The following is a 25,212-nucleotide window of genomic DNA, read 5'->3' as shown; positions in this document are numbered from 1 at the left end:
CTGCCGCGTGACACCTCCTCCCCCCAGGGTCTGGTGGAGACAAGCCTCTCTGTGCTGCCATGCGCTCCTTTGTTCTGACATGTGCTTCTGCAGGCAGGTTTTACAGCTCACAACTCAATTCTCTCTTATCATTTCCCATATTTACAGACCATCACAAAAAACTTTCTGCGTTAACCTGGGATTTGTAAGAAGCTGCAACTAAATGGAATTTCAGTTTCTATTAAAATGCAAATTGGTTTTTAAACTTAGAGACAATTTTAAGTATTCTCAAGGCATGTTTAGAGAACACTACCAGTAAGGTTTTTTTCCTCACTAACACAGACAAATATTAAACATATATAGTGACCCAAGATGCAAATAGAAAGGATTTTTCAATGCAAGTGAGTAAGTTGTGAATCTTTACCTTCCATTATTTTCAGAAGCAAAAAACCCTGCATTTTCAATCACTTAAACACCTCAGAAGATCTGGTCTCGTAAGCCATGGAATTAAATTTACTGCTCCCAGAGCATGCACCAGGAGAAGGGATTGGGTGTTTAAGAGAGTAGAGGAAACACAGCAAGAGTGCTCCCACCCACAAATACAATATTTCTGATTTGCATCTGATAACTGCTCTTTCAGTTTAGTCAAGACAAGAAGATTTACTGTGCAAATGAAACCATACTATTAAGGTGAAGAAAAACATCCAGAACTTACTCTCTCTGAAGACTGCAGAGCCTGTTAATATTTATGAAGTCTGAAGTAGCTTCAAAGACTCCTTACTTCATTTTCTTATGTCATAACAAAAAGCAGCACTAAGTCATTAAATTTTAAGGGGAATTCACAACTAAACTGTAACTGTTTTAGTAAATTCTGACCTCTAGGAAAAGGCCTAATTTCTTTGGTTTGTGAACGTGTGTCCTATAGCAATGGCAATGAACACAAGGTACAATGAGGAAACTTGCATGTTCAGAAACTTCAAAGACCAAAACACATAAAAACCTCAAAGCACCCAAGATTATGACTGAAGCACTACATTTGCTGTCTGAATTTCTGTGCATGGATTATTTCATGGATTAACCTGCGAGGTTAAGGGCAGTGGGCAGAGAGAAAATCTGTTTTGAAAAACCCTGATTAAGCACTTACTGTCAAAAGCTTTCCCTCTGATCAAACTCTGTGTCATAAAAATAACACATTAGAGAAAGTGATCTCTCCTCCTAGCATGGATGCTGCCACGCAGATATTATTTAGCTGAGAAAAATCTACATAGGAAAGAAATAGAACCAGTGTTACAGGATAAAGCTAGAAAATTGTGTACTTTATTTGGGCCTGACACAGTCAGGTTTGGACAAGAGAGCCTCCAACTCAAGATGACAGAGTTTTCTGCACATAATACTGGAGTATTTTGGTTATAGCCAGGGTTTTGAGGACTTTGAAATTAGAGAGTATCGCTGCTAAGCCTGATAAATAGTGGGGGTAATGAGAGGGAGGAAGGGACCATGACAAGCCATTGAATAGCTAAACAGCTTTAACCCAGAAAAGTCAGTGAGGTATATATTGCCCTTGACTCAACCCTTCCTGAACAGTATTTATTACCCAGACCTATAAAAACATCAGGAAATGTGATCTATTACTCCTTAAATAAAAAATTATTCACTGTAAAATTGTTAATGGGACCATATGTTACACAAAACACAGATTTGGTGGTGATTCAGTCAAAAAATAAAATACGAATTTTCAGCAGACAAAATAAAGAGAAATGGGATCTTTGTTATTCTTCCAACAGATCTGTCATCGCTTTGAGGGTAAAACAGTTAATGCTTCTCCTTAGCTTTGAAGTCTCTGTATTAAGGATTGAATACTCAAGTATCAGAATGATGCTGAAGACACACCACATATATGTAGTATCACATGTATGTACTCTGTATGTATCCACAGACAATGCCTCACACCCAGGATCTATACCTGACCTTTAACAACAGCACTAATCACTTCTCAGACACTGCAAAGGTTCCCTTACCAAAATAAAGTATTCCAGCTGGTTTGTTTTTTTTCCCAGGTCTCAAACAACACTGAATCTCTCTGGCATGCAATACTGCCCCAGACATTCATTCTTACAATGAACTTCTATTCCTATAAGCTTTCAATATCACTCACAGGAAGAGAAGGGGTAGGGCCAGGAAACAGTTTCTGCTGTAAATCACTAGAAATTAGTTTCCAGCCGAGAAGACAGCAGGGCTGCCAGTCAGCCCCCTGATTCTACCTCCTCAGTTGCCATCTCCCTTCTATCAGTCTCTTTGAAACTGGGTCTCACAAAAGAGCAGAGCCAGGACAGGCTTTTCCCAGCTGCTGCCCTTAATTCCTCCCACCCTCACAGGCACTGATGTCAGGTCACCAGGATACAGCGATGCTGGCAAGAGATCAGGCAGGAGGTCAAAGCCTGTGTGATGCCTTCACCCAGAGCAGAAGCTGTACCATGCCAAGGAGTGGCACACATACATCCAAACAGCAGAAGCCAACCCCAGGCCACTTGAGAGCCACCCCCTGACCAAGGACATGCTGAGCAGATCAGGTCTCAATAGTGCCACGGTTAAGCAAGAAAAAAAGCAAAACCAAACCCATCAGTCTGATACTTGAACTGAGGTTAGTCCCACCTACCACTGCCCAAAACCAGCTCCAAGAGCTTACCTGCAGAGCTGGATGCACGACATGGCTCATTTCAGTTCAGTCTGGCATCTCAGCCCAAAACCACCTTTATTATGGCAGAGGGATGAGCCAAACATTCTTGTGGCCACCATATGAAAAATCGTGAAACATAACTCAGGCTTTCATGGAATTTTGCACAATGTGGAGTCATAACAACACCAATTTTGTATTTTATCTGTTTCAGAGCTGGTAGCTTAACTGTCAGCTTCAGAAGAACATGGACTAGGACTAAAAAAAAGCCCTCCATTTCTGAATAACTAGATGTGGTATTTGATAACTGAATATGGTATTAAAAAAAGTAGTTAAGCTCACACTTCTAATTCTGTGGAATGAAACTATTTATCACATGTTAAAAGCAAAGGCAGGATACTGCCAGATAGTGCAAAGCACAGGGACCTGGGAGCCCTGCTTTATTAAATATTTCCTCTCCCCACCCACATCTCAACCACCACTGGAAATGCGATACCCAAGAACTTGTCCATCCTTCATTCCATAATCACACAAGCTTAACAGTACCGCATCTACTCATCTGAAACTTCCGAGCTGCAGCAACAAAGCATGACACAAAAACATGACAAAAAGCTGTCATTTCCCATTTGCCCCATTTGTGCACACAAGCCCATCGATGACCCACAGAAGCAGGAGAAGGCCACAAAATGTATGCATACCTATTGACCTGTATGAAGGAGTCCAGGCTGGCAGCCTGGGTTGCAAAACAGCCATTTACCATGCCATCCTCTCTGTGTCCTTGCAAGTAAGCTCTCCAGCAGCATTCCTCTACTCCTACTGCTCCAACACTCCCGTGCCTCATTGCTCCCCACCAAGATGCACCCAGACACTGCATGCTCTGAGGAATCAGTACATTGCTGGCTGCTATTTAATATGAACATGTGGCTAGCCCTGAACTCAGCTAGGCTCAGCTACCGCTCAGGAATCAAACCTCACAGCAGAACCCGCATTCCTAGCTCTTATTGCTAAATCGGATGCCAGCCAGCTGCCACCCCGGCCGGGGGCGGGAGGAGGTAAAGGAGGGTGTGACGCAGCTCGCACTGCTGCTCCCTCGCCAAGGGAGATCCCTGCTCGCAGCCGGGAAACACCGCCGAGCAGAGCCAACGGCCGGGAGCGGGGCTCTGCCAGCGACAGGCACCGGCAGCCACCACACCGTCCCCAAGACAGCAACTGGGGAGCCCAGATTGGTCGGGCTGCGTGTGCATACGAGGATGTGACCTTTACCGGGTTCACCGCCGCCCCATGCGCTGTGTTTACTACAGCCGGTGCCTTCTTGCTGGTGGCGGCGATGCCACCGCCTGTCCCCGCAGCCCAGGGCGGCTCCTCCGTGCCGGAGGGGCGCGGGGAGGAGAGGAGGGCCACTACTCCGCCCGGGAAGCAGGGAGGGGGCAGCCGGACACCCCCTGCGGCCACGGGGACGGTGTCCCGTCTGCCTCAACCGCCTGGACAGCTGGGCCACCGGCCGAGACCTCCGTTGGCTTCCCCACAACCCCCCGGTCCGCCCCTTCCCCCAAGCCCCGAGAGAGCCGAACAAAAGGGAACGGAGGGACCAAGAGACAACAACCCCCTCCCAAGGGTCGTCGTCCGGGGCTGGCGAGAGGCACCGCGCCCCGCACGCAACCCTGCCCCGGGGAGGTGGCGCCGGGCTAGCGTGTAAAGGTACGGACAACCCCCCCCCCAAAAACATTATTATTATTATTATTATTATTATTATTACTATTATTATTATTAATCCCCCGAGACGGCCGGCGCGGCACTCACCCTGCTCGGAAATCGGAGCAAACTCTCATTCACGCTCCCCCGCCGTGCCCAGGCCGCCGGAGCCAGGCGACGCCCCGAGAGCCGCCCGCCGCTGTGCTGAGCGGGGCCGGGCGCCGCCGTGGCCGGGCGCGCCCGCTCAGCCCGGACAAAGCGCGGCGCCGCTGCGGGCGAGGCGGCAGCAGGTGCCCGTCCGCCGCCGCGGCCGTGCCGAGCGCCCCGCGCAGCCGCCGCCGCCGCCGCAGCGCCCGAGCCGCTCGCCGGGGCCGCGCTGCGCGCCCGCCCCGCCCCCGGCGGCCCCGCGGCGGGAGCCCGCAGAGGCGGGGGCGGGCGGAGCCGGCGGGCGGGCTATGGGCGGTGCGGCACGGCCCGGCCCAGCCCGGCCCGCGGCGGCGGCGCACAGCGAGGCGCCCCGCCGGTCGCAGCCTGGTCGGGACCGGAGGCGGGTCCCGGTCTCGCGGCCCACCCGGCGCGGCGCCCGCCGGATCTGCGCGGAGCGGCAGCGAGCAGCCCCCCAGCCCCGCCGGCTCGCACCTGCCCCACGCCCCACCGGCGCCTGGAGCTCGCCTGCGGAGGAGTCCAGACGCCCAGCAGGCAAGACCTTCCCCTGCGCTGGCTGCCTGCGGTGCGGCGGCGGTGGGCACCGCACGCCGCAGTGTCCGCAGCGGGGCTGCGCTGCCCGAGCATGCGAGCTGCCGCACCTCTGTACCGCGATGCGGTGTGCGGGCAGCCCTGCCCTGCATCGTGCCGGACCCTGAGCCCCGCAGGGTCGGGGCTTCGTCTTTCTCCGGGCTTGGCGAATGCACCGAAACGGTGTCAGCCTTGCCAGTGCTTTGCTGCGATCGTAGGAATCGTATTGCCGGAGTTCAGTGCGCTCCTGTTAACTGGGGGCTGAAGGCCAAGCCTGGGCAGGGGCAGGGCTGGGGGCCGCAGCCTGGCACTGCCTGCAGTGGGGCAGCGGTGCCCACGGGCTGGGCTGGCCGTCTGCAGCCTGACAGCACACATGCTGAGGAGCCCAGGCCCTCAGGGAAGGAAGGGATTATCCTGTATACAGACCCCCACTGTGTCAACACTCTGTGAGGTTGTTAATTATTTAGTAAGTGTATAGGGCTGTAAACCGTCTTCATGCACTGTTTATTGTGTTTTGTGTTGCTTGTCATTAACCCTGATCTTTTTTTCATAGCTTAAGAAATACAGGGAGTATATGCCATAAGAAACCCTTTTATTTCTCATTCCTCTCACCTCCAGTCTCACGGGTTTGGTGATGCAGGGGCTGCCTAAACAAGTGGCTGCTGCGCAGCGTAAGCAATATTATACGATTTTGTAATAGATTTGTCCACCTCAGCGTACGCCTCTAGCGCAATGGAGATGAGCTGTGGTTTGCTGGGCGGCGTCCTCCAGCGAGCCCCTGGAGAGGGTGGCCCTGTCTCCACTGCTTATCTCCAGCAGATTTGTCCATTTGCAGGGTGGTGATTGATGGCACGTTGTGTCCTCACCAGCATCCTTGTATTTCACGTCATCTCATGCCCTTTGCATGATGGCTTTGTAACTCTTTATTTTTTGATGTCAAGAATTTATGAATCAAAAGATGGGGGAGTGTGGAGGCTGAGTCAGATTGTGAAAAAGGAAAGCCAAGAGAGAGTGTGCAATTGCATACCACATTTACAAACATGGTTTCATTCATCTCCATATGTTGCTCCTGTTACTACTAATGAAGCTCTGGTTTCTCAGATTGGAGCTACACTGGGAGCACTGATCTTCCTGGGGTTTTTGCTCTATAGCCTCCATAGTATTTGTGTTACAATATGTTATTTTCCTGATTTTGTTTTCATTACATTAACATGTTAATATCAGAAAGAATTTGATAATATGAATGTACTTCCCACACACTCCCTCTTGTTCCTATTATTTGATGTGCAAAGGAGTGACAGATTATTTGCAGGCAGCAATTTCTTTCCCTCTATACTGGTTAAATTTCCAAATTATAATAACAAAAAAAAGCTTTTTTCCTGAGCGCTTACTCCTGTTTCCTTCCTCTTTCTTTCCTCATTTTACTAATGATAGCCAAATCCATCATGGTGATTTTGGAGCTGCAGGAAATTTACCTTTGTCTACTGAAAGATTTCTACAGAAGCCTTTTATAGGCAAAGGGAGCCAGAGAGGAAGGTCTGCTTTAAGCAGAATGGTGTCTGGGGTTTTCTTCCCCAGCAGGGAGGTACAACTGTGGAGTGTACAGTAATTAATTTAGTCCAATGTTGAGACAGAAGGAAGAATGATTGTATTGGCAAAGAGGTTTTTTTCAAGTACCAGATATAAGATTTAAGCAGCAATTTTAATGACCTTTGTGATTTCTGTTTCAGACAAAAGGCAGCAACCTAGTACAAGGCTATCGTTATCTTCTCCCAGCGTCATCCTTTGTTCTCCTTGGAATTAGCCTGTCACTTCCTAGGGTTTGGCTCTGTCCCTTGTTGGGACAGCAGCACCTCTCATCCGTGACTTTGAAAAGTGCTGTACTGGCAGGTGATTTTTTTTTCCACTGCTTATTTCACATATTCTCTGCTGTGCACTGTCTTTTTTTCTTCTTATGACCTTCTTATGAGTCTCTCTTTTCTGTGTCTTATTTATGCTTCAGTATTTCTGCCATACCAAACATTGTGCTCATTACTTTACCTGCCTTCTTTGTTTTTTGTCCACTCATGTCTTTTCTCTCATTTTTGTTCCCTTTCGTATATCTTCTTCTTACATCTCTTTTTTTCCCCCCTCTGTGTCATTCTTCTTATACCTGCTCCTGCTCTCTCCTTTCTGACATCTTACTTCTATCCACTGCCTTACTCTACCTTCCTCTTGACATTTTTTCTCCAAGCTGTTCGTTTGGTCACTGTCCTTTTCCTCCTTTATGTTTACATATATTTTATTTAAATATTACATATATATGTGTATACATCTATCTCCACGTCTTCAGCTCTCCAGCTGAAACAAAGAAATTACTCATGTTGATAGTCTGATCCCATTTCATCCCTTTCTCAGCACCTGAAATACACTGCTCCTGCTCTTCCTCAAACATATGTATTGGGTAGACTGAAGGATTAAATATGGGGGAAATGTTCCTAAATTCAGAAGTGTATTTAAGAAAGCATCCTTCTCAGGCTGCACTGTGAACAGAGCAGATGTTGTGTTCCCACTGACAGTACCAGAGGGGGCCTTTAAGCCCCTTGAACTCAAGGACATAATGACATTCTTTTTACGTTTCTCAATTTCAGGAGTTTTGTAATGAAAATACTATAATTCTAAATGAGGGACACTGCCATATCTTTGAGTTATCTCTTGGATGCTGAACTGACCCAAAATAAGACCTCACAAAACATTTTTCTTCCCCCAATTGTTTTGTTTTATGCACTTGTTAAGCCACTTTTGTGCAGCTATTGGGAGAGAAATGCTTTCTGCTCGTCAGAGCTAAGCTCTTCCTCTGAAAAGGGTTCTGTGTGGGGTGAGACTGGGATCTCAGCTTGTCAGCTTCCCTTTTTTCTGGAGCCAGAGGGAGAGGAGAGAGCTGTGACTGCAGGATCATATGCATTGGGTGGGAGATGGAAGAATAGATGCATAATCCACCCTCAAGGCTGGGGGGAAGAGTTGTTTAGTAGTTTTTCCCCTTGGCTATCACTAACTACAAACACCGTCATTGGGGATCAAGGGAAATTGTTAGATTTTGCTATTTAGAGTCTTAGTTTTGAAAAATATCATTTATTATTTAACTACTTTTTTTCTTGTTCAAAGAGCATACTACTAACTGGCTGGAATGAAAACAGCTCCATCCCACGGATTTCACCTCCGCTTTCTGGCAGCTTACCTGACTCATAAAGAGAGTGGGGGGTTTTATATGCCACCTACATCAACTCAACATTTTCCTTTGTGGTGAGACTTAATCACCACCCTTGTCATATTATTTCATCGACCCTCTTGGAGTAGGAATTCTTTACCTTTCAAACCAGACTTAAAATTTCTTATAAAACAGGGTCAGGGTTTTTTCCTGAATTTGGTGAAAGTACATAGGTGGTCCAATGCAGTAAGCTTTTGTGTGTTATTTTATAAAAAATAGCCTTTACCCAAGGATCATGGAAGAGACAGTTTCCATTTGCAGAGAACACATCTCTGACACCAGATGTGTCACCTCAAGAGTTGAAATCCATCAGCTGGAGGTAGAGGACCATCCCCCAGGTAATCACTGCAGGTGGTGTGTGCTGAGGGAGAAACTGTGGGCTTTTAGCCACAATGATCAAGGATGGGCAAAGTTTGTCAGAGGCAGTGCCTATATTAGACAGAGTCAGGAAAGATGGACATGCTTTTGGGTACATCAGATCTTTCCTTATAACCTGTTTGTATAACCTGTGTGACTCTCTCTCTTGTGGGGAGAGAGATTGTATGAAGTAGACTCATATTTGTCAAGCAGAAAATACTGCACGGAAGAAGACTGAAAGGTAGGAATGAAAAAAACCACAGAAGTGGCAACACAATAGGTAGTGTGTGCAGGAGGCAATGGAAGAAAGGGTAGGAGAACAGAGCCACTCCAGGAGGGTTACTGGGAGTTACAAAGAGGACATGAGTTACCCTAGAAAGCTTGCACAGAAAAGCCTGTGACATTTTTTCTGAAGAAATTCCTCAAATGAGGTAGGGGAAGGGCAGAAAGGAAGGTACCGCTCTGGAGCTCAGCACTTAAAGATAAAACCTAGTGTGAAGGGAGGCCAGGGTAAGCATTTGGTAAGAGTCTCCTCACTTCTCTGTCACAAAGGCAGGTAAAATCAAGGAACGAGAAGGAAAGGGAAAAATCAAAAGGACTGAAGTGAACCATTGGGCAAATATCAGTGAAGGAAGGGTAGGGTAGGGAAGGGAAGCTGCTTCCATGTTGACAGAAAGGGAGAAGTCCTCTTTGGGTCCTCTGGCGTAACTGGAAATTGACTGAGTAACAAGTGGGGTGCTACAAGACGGGAGACAGGGAGCATCCTGTCAGGAAGGAGCTGTCTGACCATACCTAATATAAATATAGGCTGTTTTCATTCTTGATGGGTTTAAGTCTCAAAATGCACTGCAGGTGCAGCAGCTCTGCCCTGAAGATACGGACACTGCAGCTGACTTGACCTTCCTGTACCACCCTCCTCTTTCTCACATGCCAGAATTAACCCCGTATTATCTCCTCTGCTGCACTGTGGGTCCTCAGCCCAGCTCCAGTCATCCTCCTTATCAATTGCACCTGCCTGATAACCAGGACACAACTCAAGATAAGGATTTAGCAGTCACCTGCAAAGATGTGTTTCTGGAAGCAGAGGCACTAATGAGCTCTGTGGAGAGAGTGTGCTGGGAGAGGCACCAGCAGGAGGGAGAAGAGCAAAGGGTGAGCACTTCATCTGAGGAAGGAACAGCTTGGGAGACTATTGGGCTAAAGCAGTGAGGAAACTAAGGACATAGAAAGCTCAGGAGGAAAGTGAATGTGGGAGGATGGAGCCAAGGATGGTTAAAAATAACAGTATTGTGCAGTTAATATGGCACTCCACTGGCATTTTAAACCTGCTGCCTTTGAAAACCCTTCTGAGTTCTGAAAAATGAGCTTTGCATTTAATTGTTCTAGTTGCTACTGACCATCCAGGACCACTGTTATTTTGTCCAGCAACTCCCAGTTTCTTCACTGCTGGTCTACTGGTTGCAACTAAGTCTTCAGCATATTGCTCTTTGCAGTCTTGCCTGATGTAAATATTGGTGTATCCCCAGTTATGCCTTGATTTCTCTGGAAGGGAGATGGTTTTTTAGCTTGCATCAGCGTAGTGACTAGCACACTAAATCCATGTGATAATGATGCTATCACAAATCAGAGGTAAATTAAAACACTATTCACAAGCAAATTGTACAGTGTGGAATTTGGGCATGGACTAACTTGACAGCCATTTCTTTTAAAGTTTCTGGAGAGCTGCCAGTTTTTCAATCCTGTGGCTGTTCAGAGTACTGTGTTAGTCTATGTACAAATGCCACATGTGAGACAGGACCAAATGGCAGCAAACCTGCTGGGGCTTTGAACCTCCTGGCACTTGTAATGGATGTGAGAAAAAGAAGGAAGGAACAATAAATAAAAGAATAAAGGAAAGACAAGTACAAAGTGAAGGACATCTGTGCATTTTGATAACAATTCTTCAGTAGCACAGCACCATAGAAGAATGTTGCCTGGTTAATGTAGAGCAGTTACTTGCTGTGCTGGAGCCATTTCCTAGGTTTTTTTTTTTTTTAATACCAAGTTTTGTCTTTGAAGTATGGAAGGAACGGATTTTTTCGTCTTTCTCCCCTCCTCCCTCGCCTTTATCCTCCCACTTCCAAGTAAGGATGTAAGTGAGGTTCCCTCTCATTTCCAGTGTAAATTTATTCATGAACATTTTAAAATGGCTTATCGTCAGTTCTTGTTTCAGAGTTTACTTTTACCTTCAATAAGTCTTGTGTCCTTAGTGCTCATCCCTATCTGTTTCTGGAGAAAAGCCAGCTTGCCTTTTCAGGGGAGCTTTGCCGGAGCTGGCTGTCCCAGCCCTGCTTCTCTCTTTCCATCTAACAGACTCTCCATTTTCCTGCTTCCTACAGAAGATGACCTCTAATGCTCAGAGGACTCTCTGCCTGTGGTAATGTGATCTGGTGGCAGCAGCAGAAAAAGGTGTCAGCAGTCTTGGATTGTGTTCCCGAGCCGGTTATTGAATGATGTGAGATCTGGGGAAGGACGTTTATCTTTGTTTCCCTGCAGGCTCCAGTAATAGTCGCACATCTGTTTTACAGTAAAATTGCTTTTACTGTGCCAAATTAATTATTAATACACACATTACAATATTTTCAGTATCCTGTAGCAATGAAATCAGATGCTGTGCCACTTGCTGCCCTTTAGCCTGTGGCATGGCATGCAGTCCTTTTGGATATACCTGCCTGGTACCCCCACCTCCTATGTTTACCCTCTGTGTTCCCAGGCACCCAGGTGTTACCACCACGATAAAGCAGTTTTCACATATCCCTGACTTTTTTGATTGCATGCTTTCTGCTATTTTTTCTGAAACCATTTTCAGGACTTGCTGAAATGTGAGTAATGTAACTGGAAAGTGATGATTGAAGTGAGAGACTCTCATTTAGAAGGAATGTCGGTCATGATTGATCACAGCTGAACATGTCATGCCCTTACGTGACACTTTCTCCCCATGTAGGGGGAGAGCTGATGGTGGTAATGCCCAGGTCTGTTGAGCATACATGCCTTAGACCCATATACATACCTTGAAGGTTGTTAAAAGATTTTTCTGAATTTATGTCATCCATGGCATTGAGAATATGTGGTAACACCTGCATTGTGATGTACCTATCACATCAGTCATAAAAGCCTTAATGGCCTTGGTCTGTCTTCAGCCTAATATGGGTACATAGCTTTCCACTTCAGCATGGGTTTATGTCCAAGTTACTATTCCCCGTCGGTGTGGTTTGGCCAAACTACACGTTTTGGGGTACAATCTCAGCTTTTGTTTCCTTTTGCTACATAAATTATCTGTGGCACTGGAAAAGGGTTACAGGAACCTGCTAAAACCTGGGTATGGGGTGTGTAGGAGGAAGAAGTGCCACATGTGTCTGCACTGGTTCCCACATAACTCCTACCTTAACTTGGAGCAGCTCTCATCTCTTGGAGAGGCTGCTTCTCCCTCTCCCACCCACTCTCTCCTTACGGCCTGCAGGTGCTGGGCTGTAGCTTCTCTCCTATTTTTGGCTGAATGGCTGAATTAGCACATTTTTAATGGATGCCTTTTTCAGCACTTATGAAAATAGTTTAGAATTTTGATAATTCTCCATTACTCCATAAAATGCATAAAAATAGTTTGCTTAAATGTGATAGCAGTTCTTCAGGCTTATTATCATTACTAGTTTAGAGACCATGGCTCCACTGTAGAAGGAGTTATTTAGATATAGCAGCCTGAGTAAGTTTTTGCTTACTAAGTTTTCTGCTTTTCCAGAGAAATTGAAATGATGTAGATAAAAATCAAGGGATTCTCATTTTTGATACGGCACAGAGCAATTCATTTCAGATCTGCACTTCTTATTTTCAATAGCATAGGGTGTCATGGAATAAGTAAAGCACCTTTCTTCCATTGGTATTACAGACCCCAGTCATCTATGATTTTTGTTCTCACACCCATCTCCAGTGGTCTGTACTTTGCAAACCACCAAAAAGATGTGTAGAGCTTGTGATGCTTCTGAGCAGCGGAGCTGCTGTGATGTCTTTCTCCTTCTGCCCAGCAGGATTGTTCCAGGTCAGTTGGAGATCAGCTGCCCTTACATGGGTAGCAGGCTCTGACCTCTCCCTACCTCCAGAGCAATTTTGTTGTGTCAGTCTAAGGACAGGAGCTAAACCTGCAACTGGACACAGGGTTCCTGCTGACAGGTTAACTCCCCGTGGGTCCAGTTGAGTGGAAGTGGGATATGAAGGGAAAAGAAGGCTGTTGCTTGAGGAAAGGATTCATGGCAGAAGCAGAAAATTCTGATGATTCTAAAACACGGAGAGGAAGCTAATGCTGAATTTTATGTTGTGTGAGGTTTTGAGTTATTGATAAAACCCCGGGAAAGAAGTGAGCCTGGTTGTGTTCTCTGTTGGACTGCGTTGGACTGAGGGCTTCCTGAGGATGGTTGTGATAATACAGAACCACAGAATGTTCTGAGCTGGAGGGGACCCACAAGGATCATTTCCTACAGGTTTCTCTGAAACCCCGGCACTCTGTGGGAGAGCTGACTGGAGTGTAATTGTAGCAAATGCTGGTACTGGGTGTACCCCATATACATTTAACAGGTATTGATCCATAGAAAACATCATTTCTCCTTTTTGTATTTATTGGATACTGTTGCTCAAGCTTGTAGATCAGAGATATCCCAAAGCAAGTAGACAACGAGTACTCTTACAAAGAGCAGATAATAAAGCTTTTTAAAGTAATCATTTATTAAGAGTAACAAAACCTTGATAAAATATGAAGTCTGATTTTTATAAAGTACTAAGCCTTTTGGATTCTAGTGAAAATCAATGTCAGCTGTTGGTCCTAAGCATCTCTAAACATTGTACTTGTGGTTTCAGACCTGTGTTTAATCCCCGTTGACTTCAGACACTCTCTTAATCAGCATGAGGACTGGCAGTGTTTAGTCTCCTGACAGTCATTCTTCTTGCAACATTGTCTCTCTGTTGCTCTATTTGACTTGTGGGTAAGATTTTATTTTCTTTAAAATTTCAATGTATCTTCTCTGCATAGAGCTCTGATCTAGGGTCCTGCTCCTTACTTTGTAGGTAATAATACATAATCTCTGATTGATACCCCTACAGCCCTGAGAAGTACTTGCAACTTGGGCAGAAGTAGCACAAGAAATTACAGCCGTTACTGGTGATTAAAAATGTGCTTTCTAAAAATCATAAATTGAAATTACAGAAAAGAACAGAAAAGATTCACATAGGGAATATTCTGTACTGAACTGCCAAGCAATGGGTTAACACAAGCAAGGTAAGTATCAGTCAAAGAGGTCAGACACAGTGCTCTGTTCTGCTTATATTTGTTCTAAAGAAATCTAAAGATCTGTGTGAACATTGTGTGTCTGTGTCAGGGACTGAGTTTGTAGCATTTCTGTCTTTGTAAGGAAGTAGGGGTCATCTTTAGTTTTAACCTATAGTCACAGTCCTCTGTTCACTAGAAAACTGGATGTGTATATCCAAGTTGGAAAGGTAGCCATTTAAATGTAAACTTTACAGGAACAGTGATACAAAGTGCAGCAGAGCATGTGGAAGTGGGGATGGACTCTTACTATCAGTGCTGGATTACTTGGGAGGAAACCTAGGATCCCAGAACTGTTTTCTGCACCCCTCCACCATTGGAAGAAATCAGGCATTTCAGATTAGTTTACCTTATTCTAGGAAATTCTCCTCGTCTTTACTTCAAAGCAAATATTACCTCATCATCACATGCTAGACAACATACCAAGGGAAAAATTCTTTCCAGACCAAAATATGACTGTCAGTTTTTGCACGAGGCAACATCACCAATGTCTCACAGTGACTCATCATGCTTCTGATCTGCTTTATACCTGAAGCAGAGCTTGCTACCAAATAATCACAAATATTGTTTGTTTTCTCAACTGTTACTATATAATGAGACCTGACAGATGAACAAATTCTTGTGTAATAGTAGATGGCTATACATAATAAAAGGAAGGGGATTTGCAGTTTGCAGAAATTCTCTTTTCCAATAACAGTCATTTGTTAACACCTGGTAATTTGTAAGCTATATTTACCAGATCTTACAAGCATTTCAAAGCAGGTGAATCCATTAGAAAGCCTTTTCCTTTTGGTGGAAACATTCCCTAATTTGTGTCCTTTGTGTTTCAAAGAAATAAAACAAAAAGCAGCAGCAAATTTCACTTTATATTTCTTGGTATGTAGGCATAAAGGCAAGTATTACTTCTTTTATACAGTAGGAGAAAATGAGGAAAGGGGCAGTAATTGGACGGAACTAACAAGACATTCCTATTTAAGGGGTAGAACTATCAGCAGGTGCCCATTGGCTCTCATTTACTTGAGCAAGGATTAAAGCAGAACATCAGAAGATTAATAAATATCAGAATTTCAGATATCCAAAGGATGAGAGCTTGAGGTTTTCCTGCAAATGTTTAATTTGTCACCAAAACCTCCTAAGAACAAAATGCTGATTCTAGATACATAACCTTTATGGTTGACTAGGAAATTACAGAAGGGGCGTGGGGATTTACAGAGGATGCCCCAGAGCTCATCATAGCAAGGACAGCTTTCAAATGGAAAAAGAAAGTAAAAAAAATACAAGTGCTGTTTCCAGCCCTGCATGAGGAGAGGTCTAAAAGGCCAGCTCATAATCCTCCCATGGTCACCCATGCACAGTGCTGGCACCAGCTTGGCACTGGTCCTACAGACTCAGCAGCAAGGCCAAAAATGAACAAAAATCCTGCAGGAGCTTCTCTGCCTGTCTCTCTCCATTGATATATCAAGCCTCAGGAAAAGAGACAGCATCAGGTTCCACGTGGGATTTCTCAGCAGGGCTCCTCTCCCATTTTGGATCTGAGAGACTGGTGATTTGTATCTTTGAATATGTTTTTCCGTTCACTTTCCTTTTAATGATGCTGAAGAAAGGAGTGTCAACACAAAGGAAGATGTATCTGTCACTCTGCACCACTCTGGTTTCTGGCAGCAGTCAGGCTGCTGCTTGCAACTGGCTGGAAAAATTACTGTGGTTGGTTTTGTTGCTGGTTTTCTGAGGAAGGAAAAAACTGCCAGCAATAACTGATTTAACTCAGAGCATACAGAGCCATAAAGAAAAAAAATGTTCCCAGAGATTTTCCTCAAAAACCTGAAACCTTCCAAGTGTGCTGCTTGAAAGTGCCTTCTCCTGCATGGCCATACCCTGTGTCCCAGGGACTTCAGTGGCTTGGAACTGGAAATAAACACCATCTCTTCTTAGGGGTCTCTGTGGGAATCTCAGGCTGCAGTATCCCATGGGAACACAGCTCGATCAAGGGAACACAGCTCATAAAGCGTGTTCTACCCAGTTTCCTTCTCCAAAAGTCACAGAATGGATGAGGTTGGTGGTGCCTCTGGCAAACATCTCATTCAGTCCATGCTCAGAGCAGGGTCAGCCATGCCCAGTTAGATTTTGAGTATCTCCAAGGATGGAGATCCCACAACCTCTCTGAACAACCTGTACCCAGTGCTTGGGCTGCCTCACAGCAGGGAAGTCAATCACGCTGGAAACACTTCCAAAACAAAAACTAATAATTGTTAACCTCTTCAGGTTCTCCCTCCAACTCTCTCTTTTTTTTTTTTTTTTCCTTAAGGAAACAAAGATATGCAACTGTTTTTATAAAAAGAAGCCATTCGTTTAAAGGTTGTATAGTGTTTCCCTCAACGAACTCTCCACATGGACACTTTGGGAATAATCCCACTACTTCTGTCTTTACTCCAGAGCGGCACCTGCTGTGGTTGCGTTGCACTGTTGACAGAAGGGTTGGTGATACTGTTGACCATTATTAACATTATTTATTTAGCACCTGGCAAATGCACTCAGGCTCTGTGTGCTAGGCACTGCCCAAATAAACCACAAAGAACACAACCTGTTTTCAAAGAAGGTGTTATTTACCTGTTAAACAGTCAGCTGCAAAGAAATGGGTGGAGAGAAGCATAAGCTTTTGTGCTAATCTCTGAACTTCAGCATCATTGCTTCCCACACTGCAGCCGTACATGGGAGAAGAGTGAGGTCCACGCTGTGCTACCCAAGGGTATTAGCTGATGAAATGGATGGAGATGTCCTGTAGATGTGACCTGTTCTGGAGCCATATGAAATCACTCTAGTGCCTGTTGGGCTCTCCATTCATTTTTTAAAAGCTGCAGTAGAAGTGCTCTTAAGAATTAATACATATTTTAGAAGGACATACTTTTCAAAAAGCTTAAGAAATACTCATTTGCATTTTTCAGTTGTGGTGTTTTTCAGTCAGGAAATGAGCTCAAAAGAAAAAGAAGCAAGTGCACAGTTATTTCTTCTCATAGAAAAATCATTTTCCATTGAAAAAACATGGGTTTGAGTCTACAAACAGAGCAGTAGGGGATTTCTTTTCCCAGCACTGCTTCCCAGATAGAGAAAAATAGGAACAAAATTTGTGATTTCACCAGAGGAAGAAAGTGTGGTGTTTAAGGGGGTAGGTGTCAGTTTTGAAGGGTGTCCAGAACTTTTGCAGCAGTCTAGCACTTGCCCTTCCAAATGCCTCCTCTGGGAAGAATGCCAGGAAAAATTAAGAAAGGACATGGGGTGGCAGAGTCAAAAACTTAGCACATGAAAACCATGTCTTTGGAGAAGAAAGTGCTTTTCTGGAGTAGAAACTCAGCTCTAGGGACACTGGTGCCAACTTTGGCTTCTAGCCAGGAGGGTGTTTCGGAGGGCTGTGGTGGAAACCCTGCCCCCCTGCTCCATAGCATCCTGAGTGATGCCGACCTGCCCTTGCAGCTTGAAATGCCCAGTGTTGCGCCTTGCCCAGTGGCTGCCAGACCATGTGGCTCCCAGAGCCCAGCCCTGGTGCCTCATCGGGCAGAGCAGCCAGCAGTGGCCCAGATGCTCGCTGCAGGCAGGAGCAGCATCACATAGGCTGATTTGGAGCCTCAGAGGTTTCTTGCGTGATTTGGAAGCAGGTGCTGGTATCCACTGAGCTGTGGGTGTGCACGTAAATCCAGCCTCAGGATCAAAGATGTCTCCTTCCACAGGGAGCAACCGGGAACTTTGTATGCACTTGGTTGCAACTGTGCTGCTGCATCTGGCTCTGATTGCAGATGGAGAAACCAGACATCTCACTCTTTCCCAAGGAGGAGAGACAGGGCTGAGCATGCAGCCGTTGCTTTGGCACAGGCACCATTTAGGTCCTTCCCTGAGACTCTCAGTGTGCAGACCATATGTTACATCCCAGCTTTCTCTCTCCTGCTTACTTCTATCCATTTTCCCATGTGCCATCAGCCCTGAAGCTCTTTTTTCTCTACTAGTCTCTCTTGGCCAGCAGACTGTAATTCCTAGGTCATCTTCAAAGGAGACGCAGAGCAGTAAAACCCAAGCCCTGGGGTGATGCTGGAAGCTTATCCTCCAACAAAGCCTGGAGGAGCCTTGTCTTTCAAGATAGCATTTGAAGTGTTTTCTAAAACACAAAACCATTTACCAAGTTGCAACACAGTTTTTCCCCTTGGCCCATGTAGTAAAGCACATGTAAATTTGTGGTGTAGGGGAGGCACACAGTTTTTTGATGGGTTTACATACTGTTTTTTGTTACTGCACTTCTGGATGAGAGCAGTCAGCTGCAGGTCATGGTTCTGCAGGTTGTGACCTAGTGAAGAAAATCTCAGAGGGAGGATTAGCCATCTTTGGTGTAAACTGAGCAGCAAAGCTTGCTCTCTCAAAAGCGAAAAGCATCACATAGCAGGAAACAATTTTTTCCATCAACATGTAGCCCAAAAGCACTTTGCTTTTTGACTCCTGTCCACATTTCTGTTTCTCTGCCAGGTGATTCCTGCCACTTCCTCTAAGCTTTTCTACTCTCTGATATTTTTTGATAGCAAATGTGAATACTGAGACATTCCTGTAGCTCAGCTAGCAAGCTTAAAACTATATTATTTTTTATATTTCACTGTAAAACATGGTGCCAAACAATAGCCACAGAAATGCAAGTGCCCTCAAAAGAAACTTTTACCTACATGCAAATAAAAAAGGTTTTATTAGAGATTGTAATAACCACATAAAATCATTTTAACCAGTGTCATATAAAGGTGGCTTTAGTGATACCTTGCAACAGTCTTGGGCCCACTCCAGCAAGATTTGATTTAATCCATGCTGCAGTCAGTGTTTTCTTTAGAACTTCAATGTTCTTCTCAGAAAGATGTTCAGGCTCCATCTCATATTTACTAAGTAGATGCCAACTAGGCCTGTGTTCAGAGATGTTGACAAGGCTGGGGTCATAGGAATTTAAACAGAAAACAACAAAAAGCCATACACCAACCAGAGAAGTTCTTGCTGGCAGTTCAAAAATACACAGGGTTATGGGGTATTTGTCTCAGATTCAGGGCTGTTGCTTGCCTCCAACTCAGACTCTCTCATCTTGCAGTACAATTATTCTGTAGAAGGTCAAAAAAGAATTAGATTTTTTTGATGTTCTCTCCAAGCAGCTCCAAGACCGAGCAAAAGAGCTCTCAGGATGCCAGAGCCAGCAAAGTCAACCTCAGCCCCCAAAAAGGGCTCCAAGAAAGCCGTGACAAAGACGCAGAAGAAGGGTGATAAGAAACGTCACAAAAGCAGGAAAGAGAGCTACTCCATCTATGTCTACAAGGTGCTGAAGCAGGTCCATCCTGACACCGGCATCTCCTCCAAGGCCATGGGCATCATGAACTCCTTCGTCAATGACATCTTTGAGCGCATTGCTGGAGAAGCCTCCCGCCTGGCCCATTACAACAAGCGTTCTACCATCACGTCCCGGGAGATTCAGACGGCCGTGCGCCTGCTGCTCCCAGGAGAGCTGGCCAAGCACGCGGTCTCGGAGGGCACCAAGGCTGTCACCAAGTACACCAGCTCCAAATAGCCACACATCCCCTCTGCAATGGGACCATCGAGCACCGGGCCCTCCACGCAAGCACAGGTAGGCAGCCATGGTCTGGATGAATGTCACAGCTATTATCCACAGCAATTTGCAGCCTTGGGATGGGCATGAGAAGCTGCCCAGAGGATGAGGAGACAGTGATCTGGAGGTCAACTGGTTTTCATAGTCTGTTCATGATGTGGAAAGGATTTACTGAGGCTGGTAGTGGAGGCCCCAGCTTTCACATCTCATTCAAAGAACTGACCAACCATAGTATATCCAGCCTCCTCTGTGCTTGGCAAACATTCATGTTTGGCACTGGGAGGGGGGACTGGCAGCAGCAACACAGAGACACCATCCCTGAAGTCTTCCTGTTTGACTGCTTCCTCACAGTCATCTGATAAGGGTACTGAAGAGTCAGCGCTGCATCCTCTCTCTCATAGCCTGGATCCCTCCTGGTGTGCAGTGGCTCAGCCCACCATGTGCTGGCAGAAGTGGCATCAACAGCTACCAGGCACATACTGATTCAACAGCTATCTGTGCTTGACAGCCTGTTTTGAAGAGCAAGCCTGGCAGGCAGGCAGATGCCCACGTTAATACCAAGCGCTAATCCTCCTCCTTGCTCCTGATGGATGAGCCATGGAGCAGGATGAGGGTGCTGGCGCTGGAGCTGCCCACTGCCTCCCACCTTGTGCTAAGGTGGGGGGATGGACAAGGTTGGATGTTGGGAATGGGTCTCTACCTTTCCTGGCTGCTGTTTTGCCTGCCTTAGGACTTGCTTTGGCATGGAAGACATTGCTAATTCTGCTGCTTTTCAGAGACTTTTCCTGCCTCAATGCTGCCTGGGTGCTCCCTTCCACCATAAGCGTGGGCAAGACGGGGTGGTGCCCATGGGGGTCCCTTCTCCTGTGAGCACTAGGGTGGTGCAGGACAAACAGCGCAGAGGTTTTGGGCAGGGACTGAGGGTTTGGGAAGGCAGCTGGTGTGGGAGCAGAGCTGATTCGTGCATTTTGAGGGGTGGGAGGAAGCTGGCTCCCCACAGAGATCACTGCAGGCAGCTCACCTGGCCCTGCCCTTCCTAATTCATTCAGCAATTAGAAAGCAAAAGCAAAAACGGGGGTTGGGTGGATATATAGGGACACTTGCCTGCATCCCAGATATTTTAAAGATTAAATAATTTTAAACTACTTCAGATACTCCCCATATCTTTTCAAAGTCCACAGTGAGGTGAGCAATAATAAAACTGTGATAAAGCCATAGAGATTAGTGGAGGAGTGTCTCGGTTACAGGTTTATCTTGCCCAGACTGCTGGATAGCAGAAGAGCCTGTGTAGAACTGCTGTGAAGTTGAAGCTTCCTACTCAAAACACAAAATTAGCCAACATGAAAAAAAAAACCAAAAAAAAAAAAAACCCCAAAGTCTCTGGTAGGCAGTAACACTCAAATAAAAAATACTCATACCTAAAATAACAACAGCTTTCTGCAACTTACTCTGTAAATAAAGGGAGCAACAAAGAAATAGGATCCAGAAGTAAGTGCAGATTCTCCCTAAGCTTCAATACCTTGTTTTTAATTAAAAGGTGAATTCATATCCCAGAATAGAAGCTGTACAGTACATTTCTGTCTTTCCCCTGCATTTATCTCTGCCCTGTTTCTTTACACTTTGAGAGTGATTGGGACCTTTGACAAGTTTATGTTGGTTTTGGAGCCGTAGGACTCTGCAGTTACAGAAGATTCACATTGCAGTCATTTTTCCAGTTATCTAAGGAAAGGAGTGCATAGCCCTGCTCAGCAACCTGAGAGCAGCCTGGGGTCTCATGTGGTCTCTGTGCATGAGTAAAGGTCAACTTTGTTTATGGGCTGTTCCCACACCCCTGCTTTGGGCGTGAACACCCAACACTTGAAAAGGGGCTTTCCTCCCATGCTCTGCTCAGTGATAGCACACAGCTGTGTTTCATAGCCTAATGTAGCGGGAATCTCTGGTGATAGCTCTCAGAAAGAACAAAACCCAGCTCCCTGGGTGCCAGCACCCACAAGGAGCAGCTCCCAGCAGCAGCACCTGGATTCAGTAGCATTGGTAGCCTGGGCCTTTTGGCAAGGACACTTTGCAGGTGACAGCTTAGTACTTCCTTTTATTTTCCAATCAAATAGTCAAAATCAGATACCAAAGATTAACATGTACCTGCAATGGGCCTAGAGCCACCACCCTGGACCCCTCTGCCAAAAGAAATCCAGGCAGTGGATGATGCATTAGGGGAATGTTGAGAGTGAAGGGCTGGATGGCATTGCTGGAACTTTCTTCTTCTGTCCCTATGAGCTGCAGGTCAGAATTCATCCCCTTGGGGAGTCCTCTTGAAGGCAGGAATTCAGAGTGGAATGAACCCCCTCCAGTCCAAGCAGTGTGTTTGAACCAGGACAGACATCTCCCGGCATCACCTGGCACAGCCTCTACACTCTTGCTCTTTTGAGCAGAGCAGAGTCCCCCTTCTATCACCACAGGCTGCAAGAAATCAGGAAAATAAAATTAGCTATTGGCCCTCCAGGGTCTCCTGGGCAGCCTGGGGAGCCAGGAGTGAGGCTGAGCACTTGGCGAGAGCTGCTTGCTCCATACTCGTACTCAGAGTACTGGTCCCATTTTCTTCTGCCACTGTTGCCATTCTCCATTTTTGGAGATTGTTTCAGAGAGAGGAGAACCAATGATTTAAGGCTACAAAAATACTTGAAGGCTTCAAGGAGATTTTTATATTGTCTAAAGCCAAGTGACTGAGACTGATCATGTCCATGCATTTATAGTTTAGGTTGTCCTTTCACACATCATTTGCTCTTCACTGTCCCTTTGGGGTTTTTTTCACTCGCTCTTGACGATACGAAGCACAGGACTGAGGAACTGATCCATGTTAAAACTTTTTTTCCCCCCTTTTTTTCAAGCTTTGTTTTAACCCTGTGCTGGTGGCTGCTCTGTTCTGTCACTATTATACAGACACTTGTGCCAGCAAAGGGAAGGGATGATCCAGGAAAGACGAGGCTGGTATAAGCTAGGACTGACATAGAAACCATTTGGGAAGTTAATGGCCCTAGTGTCAAGAAAAAATGAAGAAAGGAAATTGAGTCCTGCAGTGGTCCCACTAGCAGCGAAGATGTGGCTTTTAAATAGTGCACTATGGATGTTGCCCTTGCAGTGTCCCACAAGCAGTTTCTCTAACAGTCCTGACGCTGGAAATCAAATACGGCCTATTTCTGCAGATCCCACAGGGCTCAAATGTTTCTCAAGGGAAAGGCAGCAGGTTGGGAAGGGGACTCTGCTCCCATGCAGCCACCCAGCTGTAGCAACTGGAGGTTCCTTGTTCAGCAGGCAAACCTACAAGACCCTTCCCACAGCTGCCTGCTGCTGGACAGGACACATCCACAGCAGTTTAGTGGGAATTAGTTTGAATGTGATGAGCTTGGGCTGAGCCTTAATATTAGAGGCAATAGAAAGTAGTCTAAAAGTTCAAGGATCAGTTGTCCACTAAGTAATCTGAGGTGTGACATACTTCACAGTTTCCTGGTAAGGAGGTTTGCTGCAGAAGATGGGTTCTGCACTACAGGATCCGTGCTTCTAAAAAATACATATTTCCAGCTCTGGAATTGAGAAAATGTTTTAAAACTGAAGATAATATACCAAGCCCTACTGTCCCTGCCTGATTCCCACTGCAGTCCCAGAAGCATCTCTGGGCCATGCCTGTGTTTTGCCAATTTAAAAAGTAAATCAACTACATATTGTAAGTTGGAAAGAAAGATGAAAAAGATGATACAGCCTTGATATTAACCTCTTATTAACCCCAAGGACATCACTGCACTGAGTTATTTGTTTTCATGTACAATTCAAGAGAGAAAACAAGCTGCTATAGATCTTCTGATTTTCCACCCTGCTTCCCTAGAAGGGCTTAAAGTCCATCTGCCTTTCACAGCAGAGTTCAACCTCTGAAGGAACTGAGTGACCACCTGCATGGAGTCTTGCTCCTGCTCAGGCGAGACAGGTTTTTAGTCAAGCATGGGGAAAATGAGGAAAAACAAGCATGGAGGACAAGTGCCTATCCTGGACACAACTGTGTGTCCCACGGAGGGACACTAAAGAGCCCTGCCCAGCAGAGCTGTGTGCCCTGTACACCCTTCGCACAGGTGACAGGCAGCCAAGTGGGTAGCCCCAAGTCCTGCCACCCCTGGAGCAGAGTTTGGCATGGCCTCTGCAGAGCCCTGAGCATTTGTCCCATCATAGCATTTCCTGATGGTTTACATCCAGATCAAATTGTTTACAGGGAAAGGAAGAATGGAAACTAAAAAACAAAAATCACTATCTGACAGAATTTGGAGAGTTTCCTGGGACCACCACCTGGGGAGCAATCTTTCATGCTTACTCCATGCACAGTATCTCGTGGGCTTATGTACACAGAGTTTTTCTGACAGTAAGTGTTACATCAAGTATGATCCATGATATATTGCTGCTGGTTTATGACCTTAGTGCTAATTACCTGCTTTCTGTTAAATGTCTAAATAAAATGTAATTTCCAACCTGTTGGAAGTCAATGGGACCCAGTTGTCGGGGTGTCTTTGCTTCTGCCTTATCACTGGTGTTCACAAAAGTCCTGCATTTCTCCTTCTCTGTGATATTTCCTCAGACCTGGGGTGACAGCAACCACCCTTCCAGCAGAGGGGGAGCACAGCTGGTCCTGACAAGAGGGTCAGTCAAAAACCAGAGGAGCCTCACACTGAAGGGATGTCACAGGCTGCCACTGTGAGACTTCATGGGGTGTCCTTCACCCCAAAGATTAGTGCAACATAAACATCTTTTTTTTCTCAAGCCCTTCCAGTGATCTTGTCCCAGGCAGAGCTGAGCCTGCAACCTGTCCTGGTGATCTGAATTAACAATTGCTAACACTAGAAACGTCTTTTCTTGGGACTGTGAGGAGTTTACAGGCAACAAACATGGAATGAGATGTAGCATCTGAAAACCCCAGAAAGAAAAAGATCTTCCCTTTAAAGAATAATTGGTAAATACACTCCAGTGAATGTATTACCTGCTGGACATCAGCATCATAATGCACTCACTGGAGTGGGAAATGCGTGTGCCATGCTGGACACTGTCTGCTGGAGAAACAAGCTAAGACTTCAGATATGGCATGTAACAGAAGTCAGAGCTAAACATGTTCCTAGTGTCTTTAAAGAAATACTCACAAGCTGAACATAAGTGGGAAAATCAGTATTCGGAGAAAAAAACATATCTAACTGATCTGACGTATTTATTTCCAAAGAAATAAATGTTGCTGCTTGTACTGATTTCCATTTTGATACCCCTTTCCAGAGACACACTCACAGTGCACTTTCAGAACAGAGCTGACACCAAAGTTTCAGGAAGACCCAAACCAGGTTATAAAAGGTAGAGCATAACCCTATGGTCATGCTTCTCCAGCATGCTGGGAGATAACTCTTTTTTTTTTATTTAGTTACTATCTAATTATTACTGACTGATTATTCAAAGACCATTAATTGGACTCAGGTGCCACATGACTATGGCTGTTGGCAGAACCAGATAGAAGAACTCAGGAACATCAAAAGGAATCATGAGAG

The 25,212-nt window shown here is 45.6% G+C and overlaps 2 protein-coding genes across 9 annotated transcripts in view; one reads left to right on the top strand and one right to left on the bottom strand.

The window, feature by feature from the left end:
- The window catches only part of GRAMD4 (GRAM domain containing 4), an 81,253-nt gene extending 76,709 nt beyond the window's left edge, over positions 1–4,544 (bottom strand). For 2 of the 3 annotated variants that reach the window (XM_039570323.1, XM_039570324.1), the window contains exon 1: positions 4,454–4,531. Coding sequence is in view for 1 of the 3 variants with exons in the window: in XM_039570325.1 (XP_039426259.1) it covers positions 4,454–4,482 (29 nt within the window). In the remaining 2 variants the exon portion in view is untranslated. Of the gene's footprint in view, positions 1–4,453 lie in introns of all 3 variants that reach the window. The other variant, XM_039570325.1, reaches the window with a different exon arrangement.
- LOC104686851 (histone H2B 5-like) lies at positions 4,209–24,176 on the top strand. 6 transcript variants are annotated; one of them, XM_039570328.1, is made up of 3 exons: positions 4,888–5,044; positions 6,811–6,970; positions 19,197–24,176. In XM_039570328.1, exon 3 carries the CDS (start codon positions 19,229–19,231, stop codon positions 19,607–19,609), a length of 381 nt encoding a protein of 126 aa, XP_039426262.1. In that variant the 5' UTR covers positions 4,888–5,044; positions 6,811–6,970; positions 19,197–19,228; the 3' UTR covers positions 19,610–24,176. The 6 variants fall into 6 exon arrangements, with proteins under 6 accessions (XP_039426261.1, XP_039426260.1, XP_039426262.1 ...); XM_010395589.3 differs by lacking the exon at positions 4,888–5,044 and adding an exon at positions 5,080–5,531; XM_010395587.3 differs by lacking the exon at positions 4,888–5,044 and adding an exon at positions 5,080–5,546.
- Positions 24,177–25,212: the final 1,036 nt, after the last annotated feature.

The sequence above is a fragment of the Corvus cornix genome, chromosome 1A (assembly GCF_000738735.6).
Source record: "Corvus cornix cornix isolate S_Up_H32 chromosome 1A, ASM73873v5, whole genome shotgun sequence".
In the NCBI taxonomy this organism is placed as follows: Eukaryota; Metazoa; Chordata; class Aves; order Passeriformes; family Corvidae; genus Corvus; species Corvus cornix.
The sequence above is the reverse complement of the archived record's forward strand: the minus strand, read 5'-3'. Positions and strand labels throughout refer to the sequence as shown.